This window comes from Rhinopithecus roxellana, chromosome 8, assembly GCF_007565055.1.
Source record: "Rhinopithecus roxellana isolate Shanxi Qingling chromosome 8, ASM756505v1, whole genome shotgun sequence".
Classification (NCBI taxonomy): Eukaryota; Metazoa; Chordata; class Mammalia; order Primates; family Cercopithecidae; genus Rhinopithecus; species Rhinopithecus roxellana.
This window is the reverse complement of record NC_044556.1, coordinates 53,312,697-53,322,664: the sequence shown is the minus strand read 5'-3', so window position 1 is coordinate 53,322,664 and position 9,968 is coordinate 53,312,697. Positions and strand designations below refer to the sequence as shown.

General features: G+C 40.7%; 1 protein-coding gene across 1 annotated transcript in view; it reads left to right on the top strand.

The window, feature by feature from the left end:
- Positions 1 to 1,901: 1,901 nt before the first annotated feature.
- The window catches only part of MAN1A2 (mannosidase alpha class 1A member 2), a 176,936-nt gene continuing 168,869 nt past the window's right edge, over positions 1,902 to 9,968 (top strand). The window contains exon 1 of the mRNA XM_010374015.2: positions 1,902 to 3,001. Within this exon, the coding sequence (XP_010372317.1) occupies positions 2,700 to 3,001 (302 nt within the window). The 5' untranslated portion in view covers positions 1,902 to 2,699. The remainder of the gene's footprint in view (positions 3,002 to 9,968) is intronic.

The window sequence follows — 9,968 nt, the reverse complement described above, 5'->3', positions numbered from 1 at the left end:
TTACTTTCTCTGTGAACTTTTCATGGAAAATAATGATCTCAACAGCAGGAAAACAGTGTGTTCTTTTTTCCCCTCCTTTGGCTTACAGTCTCAACATTAGAGACTTATTCTTAAATTTGGCACATTTTACAGAGACACATTGGGAAGGCTGCAAGTTTTTTACATATACTCTTCACAACTGTCCACCATAAATCTCACTAGGGACTGGGCACTCCTTGCTTACCAGTCTCCCTGGGTGAACTGGTGAGAAGTGACCCTCAACATTTTTACTTTTTATTTGGTGAAGCAGGATCAATGACAATGACTTCTTTTGTCATGTGGTAGGCAGTTAGATATGCAGAGCTTCTAGAAACAGTGCAGACTGGGAGACTGGAATGTAGTTACCAAGTGTGCCAATGAACATGAGATTTTTTTGCTTGATTTTTAAGCTAAGGCTGACTTACTCTCCTGACATTTAAGGGCCTCCTCTCCAATTCCCAGTTATCAGTAAAGGATGTGTACACAGAATGACAATATTAGAGCAAAAACCACCTGCAAGTAAATCGGATACAAGAGTCTATGTATCTTGCAAGGAAATCTTTTGCACTTAATCACAACATGGCTCTTCTCAATACTATGGAGAACAGAATTGATTCAGAATGTTTTCAAGCATGAACGTAAACAATATTGTTGCCTTTTTGGGTTTCAGCACCTCCTTATTCATCTCTATTTTTTTCTTTTATGGGAAGAGTGGTGGTGAGGTGTGTGAAGATGATAGAACGTGCCCCAGAAACTGAACCAGGAAGAGGCGCCTGTCATATCGGGGGTACCTAGATTCCTCTGAAAGGAAGCCCAGCTGAAGGAGCAGGGTCACCACTTTATTTTAAACACATAACATGGCACATGTTGGTGCTCTCTCTCTCCATTAATGGAGCCTCGTGAGCATGGGCTGCATGGAAGTTTGAGACCCTGTTGCTGAATCCTCGGGCCTGATGGTCTATCACTGAAGACAAGACTTCCACAGAACCACACTAAACATTAACCTAAGCCATCAGAAGCCGTTAACTCCGGTGACACTAAATTTCAGCGAAACCTTAGCGACCCACCCCCTCACTCCCTCTCGCCTAAACGCTGGGTCAACCCCACGAACTGGCGGTGGCAAGGCCCTGGGCACCAGTGAAGTTCTCCGGACAGCGCCGATCGGCGATCTTCTCTTCTTTCGCGCTCAGACGGCGGAGGCAGCAGGACGATTTCGGGCTGCTGGAGCCGGCAACCACGAGAGGCCGGAGCCCGGGCAGCCGGGCGGGGTGGGGGAGGGGCGGCGGCAGCGGGGCCGGGAGCGTGCGCGCGCACCTTACACTCCGCCACCCGGGGACGCCCACTCGCGAGTCGGGGCCGGTAGGCCGGCCCGGGCCCCGTCGCCCCCGCCCTCCGGTTCCTCTCCAGCGTGAGCCCAACGGGTGTCGGCCCAGCAGCTGCTGCGCTCACCAGGCCTGGGGAGGCAGGGTACCGGGACGGGGCCGCAGCCCCGCGCGGCGTGGGTGCGCTGTCTCTTCGGCAGCCGCCGCCAGAGCGAGCAGCTGCGAGCCACCGGAGGCGGCGCGAAAGAGGCCCCCGCGGCCGGGCAGGAAGGAGACGCGGCCGACCTCTGCCTGCCCGAGGCGCGGCTGCTCCCGCGCGCCCCGGGCCTCCCGCCGCTCCAGGGCTGAGTGAGGAATGAGCCAGCGCCTGCCCTGGGCTCTCGGAGCGTGGGCCGCGGCTTGGCTTCTTAGGCGCGGGGGCTCGGCCACTGCGACCGGCGGCCTAGCTCGGGTAGCACGCGCGGAGGTTCACTGAACCAGCCGCGGAGAGGAGGAGGAGGAGGAGGAGGAGGAGGAGGAGGAGGAGGAGGAGGAGGAGGAGGAGGAGGAGGAGGAGCTCCGCGGGGGCGGCCGCCGCGCCCCCTCCCCCCGTACACGCCAGGGCTTCTCAGTGGCCGCCGGAGCAGGAAGTTCCGCTCCCTGACAGACCCGTGCGGTAGCAACAGCGGCGGCGGCCGCGGCGGCTGGCCGGGCTCAGGTATTTCGGACCGCGATTGCCCTTCGCGCCACCCGTCAAGTGGGCAGCCTCAGAACTCAGCCGGGCGCCGGGAAGCGCGGGCAGCCGAGAACTCCTTCCTGCTACTTCGCCCAGCGCCCCTGCTTCGGCTTCCCAGCGAGGTGGGAGACCTTCCTCCCTGTTTGCAGACGTCCGTGGGAGACCCTTATTTTTTTCAGCGCTAAGGTTAAGAGATTCTGGAATAGAAGCGTCGAAGGAGATCAAGTGAACCTTCTACAACTCCTCGGATGTCGCCAGGCTCCCTTTCGGGGCGGAAGACTACGTTTGAGCATCTCACCGAGGTGCAGGAATGGAAGAACCCACCTTGCAGCTTTTCTGCAGTGTGGCTTGCCTGATCTACCCCTGGGAATGAAGAGGAGGCTTGTAATAACCCAGTGCAGTACAGATGTTAAAGAGGATATCGCAGAATCTAAACTTGTGATCGTTTGGGGGAGGTCACACACGTTTCTGAGTGGAAATGGACGGGCGTGAACGACGTGCCCTCTTAAAAAGCACAACAGTCCTTTAAGAGGAGCGAAATTGAGTTTTCCCATTTCGGCCAAGATTTTGAAGACAGTTCAATGTATTGTACATTTGACATAAGATGAGAACTTTCTAAAGTATTCTCTCCGAGAGCGTAAACGATGACTACCCCAGCCCTGCTGCCCCTCTCTGGACGTAGGATACCACCTCTGAACCTGGGGCCGCCCTCCTTCCCACATCACAGGGCTACCTTGAGACTTTCTGAGAAGTTTATTCTTCTCCTTATTCTTAGTGCCTTCATCACCCTGTGTTTTGGGGCATTCTTTTTCCTTCCAGACTCTTCAAAACACAAACGCTTTGATTTGGGTTTAGAAGATGTGTTAATTCCACATGTAGATGCCGGTAAAGGGGCTAAAAACCCTGGAGTCTTCCTGATCCATGGACCCGATGAACATAGACACAGGTTTGTTTATTTCAGAAGTTCTGGTACTAACATTTGGCAGAGCAAGGTACGGCGATTGGATCGAATCTTTTTTTTTTTCCTTGCAGTAAAATGTAATTTTCCGAGTGGTAAGAATTGTATTACTTCAACATAGGCTGAATAAAACCATAGACTGGAGGGACTCGTAGAGTCCTATCTAAGTCGTTCTTCTCTTTGGTTTTATGTAAGAAAAACATTTGCGTTCAGAGTTGTTGTGTCTAATGTGGAGATCTGAGAAGGGAGGTACGAAAACTTAACCTAAAGAAATGGTGATAAAAGCTGTGCCTGCATTTATTAAGAACGTGTTGCAGTCAGTCATTTGTGCCACCATGTGAAATCAAAGCATTGAACCTTGACAGCTCTTTTTTGTTTGCTCTCCCAGAGGGCTCTCATTTTCTGGCTTGTAGTTGAAGCTTAGTAGTGAATCTTAGCCTTTTAGGATGACAAACGTGGGCAGAATATACCTGTCATTTCTTAACGTGAAAATATCCTGGTTTTTGTTCTTTTTTTGGGGATGTGTGTTGGTGCTCTATATGAAATCAGTTAAAAGGTATTGAATCCTAAGTTATTGCACTTTGTGAGGCTTGTAGACAAGACTTACTTTTGTAAAATTTAATTTTGCTCTCTTTTAATGTAATAGATGGACTGTGTCAAGCAGCTGTTAGAATTTGGTTGATTAAGGGGTTCACATTCTTTCAGATCACTAAATCTAAAGTGAGCTCTGGAGAGAGCATAGCCAAACTAGGATAAAATGGGAGCTCTAGTTACAATTTTTATAATTTTTATATTTGTACTCAAAAGAAGAGTTTGGGAAAGTAGTAGACTTTTCTTAGACCTGCCATCTTTTCCCTGTTTCTTAAAATAATTCTTGAGTATGTGGGAAAAATCATGCTTGAATTCAGTTCTCATCTGATGATAGTTTTAACTTTTTGTCAAGCACCGAAAAAGCTTAGGTTCACATGTGAGCCTACATTAAATATTTGGGAAAATGCACTGTTTTATGAGAACTGGTTTTTCTTTTTTTCTCAACCTAGTTAATTCATTACTTGTGTGATGGTTCTTTGACTTTTGGGTGAACTTTATGGAGTAGTTGTTAATTTGGAATTTTTGCCATTTTCAACTACTGTACTGGATTTCTTTAATTTTACCCTGTGTTTGTTGTGACTTTAACAATAAACACTAACATGATCTGTGAAATATGTTACTGAAAAATTAACAGTGAAAATAGTTTTCCTTGAAAATCTTATTTCCCATGGTATTTGTATGACCTGTGAAATATATTGAGAAAATGTGTTAAGGCTGTTTTTAGAGCTGTTTCACAGCACTCACACATTAACATTACTTAGCTCTATTATTAATAGTGTCTGTCATGTACTAAGCAGTTTAGGAAACACATTTTGCATGGTCTAAAAGTTTAAAATAATATGACCACATTTTAGTTGAAAAACATTTACACAAAAATTCTCAGTAAATGGAGTTAAAATATGAAATTTGAATGAAAATACAGATATGTGCCTTTTATTCACATTTTTAACAGTCTGTATAAATAGTGTAAACAAGAATTCTTAAATTTATAAAGCCCTTGGATATATATGCATATGTATTTAGCTATCTAAAACTACTGGGTTCCTGAGTTTGGAATGAGAGATTGGTTGTTTTTCTGATAGCAAGGAGTGGTTTGTGAGCCATGCCCTGAGTTTTGGCTAGTAAGAGTCTGGATAGCAAGAGATACATGTGAGTCTGGATAGATTCTAATGCAGTTTTTGGAATCGGGTCGGTTCCTGAGTTTTGGAAAACAAGAATTCAAATAGAGTTCAGGTAGCAAAGGATCCTTGTATTATCTCTTTATATTTCTGTGGTTATATCAGTTTACATTTGCTTTAGCATATTATTTGCTGTTGTTTACTGTATCAGAAAAGAGTCTGTAGTAATAAACTTTCTTTTACTTTGAGCAAGGAAATACATTTTAAATTAAGTGCATGTTTCAAATGTGGAAACAGAAAATATCAAATGTGTAAACATTAACTTATTTAAAAATAACTCAGAAAAATAACATTTTTACAGTTGGTACTAAGATCGTAGGTATTTTGGGTATGGGTCAGAACTTACCTAATTTAGAAAAAACAAATTGTCAGTTTATCTTAATTTAGTGTGTGTGTGTTTAAGGGTACAGGATAGAGAGCTGAGGAATGTTACTTTAACTGATAAATAATGGAAAATAAGTCATGGCCACCATTTCTTATTTGCAGTACTTAAGAAATACTTGTTTAGTTAGTATTTCTTTATTAATAGATTAGTATACTAATTTGGTGTTTAAGTTCTGGAGTCAGATAGTATAGATTCATACCCTAGCTTGCCACTGATTAGATTTCTGATACTGAGAAATTTTGAAACTCTATGTTGTTTCCTTTGTATGCTAGTGGCATGTATCTACTGTACAGATTGTTTTATTGAAAGAGATAGTACATGCAAAGCACTTAACATAGTTCCTGACATTTAGTAAATGATCAATAAATGTTTATTATTATCATCAGTGATTATAATTTTAATGGATTATTTTTATTCGGAATCTGCTTTCCTTTAAATACTGTATATTTTCTGAAAAGTTGGGTACAGTTTGATTAATATTTAAAAGTATATACTAGAATCTTACTGTCTAAAGGAACATTTTATAACCGATTGGCAACAAATGTATGCCTACTGTGGCAGGCCCTGCTTTTATGGAACTTTCCATCTAGGGAGAGATGATGGGCATTAAATAAATAATTTTGATTTTGAGGTGTGATGAATGTTATGAAGTTGTACTCAGTGCTATCAGAGCATGTAATGAGTGACCTGGTCTATGGAGTTTGGGGTGGAGGGGCAGTGGGAATAAGGAAGACTTTATTGAGGAAGTGTGCCTCAGAAACATAGAATGAGTAGGAGATCACTTAGTGAAGTAGAATTGGAGGTTGAGGGGAGTTATGGTCAAAGCAGAAGACACAACATGTGTGAGAGCCCTGAGGCAAAAAAGCTTGGCATCACTGAGGATCTGAGAAATGTTAAGTAGGGCTGTTGCAGAGTGTGTGGGTCTAGGTGATGAGACTAGATGAGAGGTCAGGTTTGGCCTGCTTACAAGTTTTTTGTCCTCCTTCTTCTTTTTACAAAAGTTCGAATTAGTTGTCAGCATTCACAGTTCAGGAAATTTCATGTAGAAGTCTGGATTTCTGATTTCTCTTGAAAAATTAGAGGTTATGGTAACATCCAGTGTATTTTCAGATGGTAATATTCAAGCCACAATCTAGTAGCAGCTGCTCCCTCTAGAGGGGGCATGTGCCACTCAGAGTGCGAAATAAGTAAATATAAATGAATCGATATTTAACCTGGTTGTTGTTGAGTTTGCAAATTCTAGTCAGGATTCTAGACAGTTTGTAGTTAAGTATTTTGGTCTTTATCATAAGTACTAAGAGAAGTTATTGAAGGATTGTAATAAAAGCAAGAGAATGACATGATCACTTTAAACTAAAAAAAAATTAATCACTTTGGTTGCAGCGATTACTTACTGGATGGTGAGAAGCAGGAGGATAACAAGTTAAGAGGGTCTGGGTCACAGAGGATATATTGGCTTAGACGACAGTGGTGATAGTGGAGAATGAGATAAATTAGTGGGGAAAAGTGGTTGATTCAAGAGGGATTAAACTATTAAGTTTCACAGAAAATGGTGGTTGGTTAAATATGGGGCTAAAGTAGAAAGAAAAGAGAGTCCAAGGTAACTTCTAGGTTTCTAAGTGACATGACCATGGATTAGTAAGAAATATATACTATATTTAAATAATGCTATAATTTATATTAGTGGTATTACACGAATTTAGTATATTTTCATGAGGAAACCAATATGTTCCTTTCTATTAAGTAGTTCATAAATAATCCAGAATTTTCAAGCACTATAGATACACTTTATAGATAAGGACATACTAAATGTGTAGTTTGGTTTTGATTATGGTTATTTATAGTATCTATGATTTTGCAGTACCCAAAACCAGAAGTGGTTATAATATACATGTTGTTATATGCTGATATACATAAAGTAATGTACGTAAGGTATACTTTGTATACATAATAGATCTCAATAATTAAAAACTTACTTTTTTTTAAAAAAACTGACATTTGTTTTATATAATGGCATTATATAAATGGGCTTTGTGAATTAAAAAAAAAAAAAGAAAAACCCAGCTTATGAGCTGTTTATTTGAATAGCTAATAAGTTTCACCCTCCAGTCAGAATTTTGTTAGTCTGAATTGAATACTTGAGGGTCAGGTATATGTCTACCTTTGATAGTTTCCTCAAAGCGGAAGAATATAGGCATTGGAGGTATAAATAAGGCTGCGTCTTAGTTGTACTAACTAGCTGTGCGACTGCTAGACGTAATCACTCAAACCTGTGTGCTGTCCAGTACCACAGCCATTAGTTATATATGACTCTTGCACTTAAAATGTGGCTAATCCAGGCTGCAGTGTGCTTTAGTGAGTTTCTCAAGTTCTTTATGTCATGATTTGTGTTTTTTTGCTTGATTCAGTTTCATTACAAGGGTAGAGATTTCAAATCTCACTATTGCAATTTTAATTTTCTTGTCATCTTTCTTTGTCTCATCCCTCTTCTAGACCTTTTTTTTTTTCTATCCTGTTTTTTATTTGGGGCTTTCTGCTCCAGTGTGGGCAATGTCACATTGTTTTATCCTCTCCTAAGTCCGCTGGATGTTCCATTTCCCTTATAAATTGCTCATGGTTCTTTTTCCCACTTCCCTTTACTCAGACATGAATTATTGTGAGGTCTGTTTATATTTGACATTTGTCAACAACAGACTGGTGTAGATGCCTTTGCTGCGTTTCTTTTTGGTCCACTTGTATACTGAATGAATACCCTTTTCTTCTTTGTAGTTGGAGAGAACAAATTGATCTATACAGCTCTCAGTCTAGTTTCCTCTGTTATAATGGTAGCCTCTTCAGTAGTCTCAACTGTTTTGGTGCTAGAATAGGTTTTTGTGTAATTCCCAAACTCAGGGTACATTTGGAAGTGTGGACAGTCACTGAGATTCTTTTTGTCTTGCCTCTTATCACACAGAATGCAGTTGCTCATCAAACTTCACTCGCACAAATACTCCAAGAGTTGCTCTTCTGACAAAATGTAGCTAAAAAGGTAAGAATTAGGAAGGGACTGTGTGGAAAGGGAGATTGAACTGCATGGAGGTCTCTGTCCCATTTCCTCACTGAGACAGAGCATTCGGTCCTTGAGATAGGTTACAATTGGAATAAGGTAATAGTTTGGACATTTTTTGTTTCATGAAGTAAGGCGTTGTTCTGGCAAATCTAGATTTTTTTTTTTTTTATAAGTTCTTTCAGATTCTGACAGTAGCTTCGTGATGGCTCTTATTTTTTTGGACAGTCTGAGTTTTCATCATTTTCTGTGCCTTTCACAGATACAGTAATTTAGAAGAGGCTGTATATTCTGGGGCGGCTTATCAGATAGCATTTTGTATATGCTTGTTTAAAGTCTACTTTTGATTTGAAACAAAATAACAGTGACTTTGCTTTTATTAGTTCAGCATTATAAAGTCACTGAATATCTCAGTATGTTTCATTCTTCTCAGAAATGAGGAGTATTATTATGGCATGGTTAAAATGCAGAGTGCCAAAGTGTGAGTCCTGATTTTCATGTAGGTCAGTGAGGGTTGGACATTTCAGGAGGTGACATAATGTATAATGTCCATAATAAGTGAAAAGTATTTATTGGATGTAGTTAAATGTTTCAGGGAATTCAAAATGGTTCAAGTACTAGTTTATTTGCTCTAAAAGCTGTAATAACTTTTACACAGTTTCTCTTGGGTTTTATAAGAAGATTTTCAGGGCTGTGAAATATTTATTTTCTCTTGTTAATACTTCTTTTGGGCTTTCTTGATAAAATGTCAAATTCACAATCTCAGAATATTCCTCCAATATTATAATGGGTTTGTATAGATTATTTAGTCTCTATAATATGTAGTTTGAGATTTTGTTTTCTAATATCGCTGTTTACTGTAAATGTTTGCTTGAATTACTTTGAGTTTTTTCACTTAATGTTATTTCTAATAGTGTTTCCTGATCTTCAGGTTCTTGTTAGTATTTTACTTGTTAACAGCTGAGGGTAGCCCACATCCACATGTCTTAGTCAATTTTTTTTGTTGTTAGCATACCACAGACTGGTTAATTTATAAACAATAGAAAGGTATTTGGCTCATGGCTCAGGAGATTGAGAAGTCCAAGAGCATGACACTGGCATCTATCTGATGAAGACCTTCTTGCTGTGTCATCCCATGGAGAAAGGTGGAATGGCAAGAGAGTGAGTGAGAGAGAGCAAGAGGGAAGTGGGCAGAAATCATCCTTTTATCAGGAACCCACTCCTGTGACAGTGGCATTAATTCATGAGGGCTCTGCCCCCAGGATGTAATCACCTATTAAAGGTCTTACCCCTCAACACTGTTGCCACTGTTGCATGGGGATTAAGTGTCCAACACATGAACTTTGAGGAAGACACATTCAAACCGTAACATCACGTATAGACTTGCTCTCTTTCCTCCCCTGTCATTAGGTAGTTTTTCTTTTTTTTCAATCTTTCTCATGTACTGTTCATGATTGCATAAAGTGTTTTACAATCATTTGCTTACGTATCTGTCTCTTTCAATAGAAGATGTACTCCTTGAGAACAAATTACTATATTTTATTTATGTTTGTGTCTCTAATGTTTGAAGTACATTTGGTCCTTAATAAAATTATATGCCTGTTGAATGAATGTTGTCCATGGCAAGGTAACTAACAAATTCCATAAGAGAAAATATAAACAAAATACCAGGAAGTATTGAGAAATAAGATGCGAAAGCAGAGGGAATGATGTCTTAAAGTGAGAATACATTCTTTAATAAAGGCCCTTTATAAA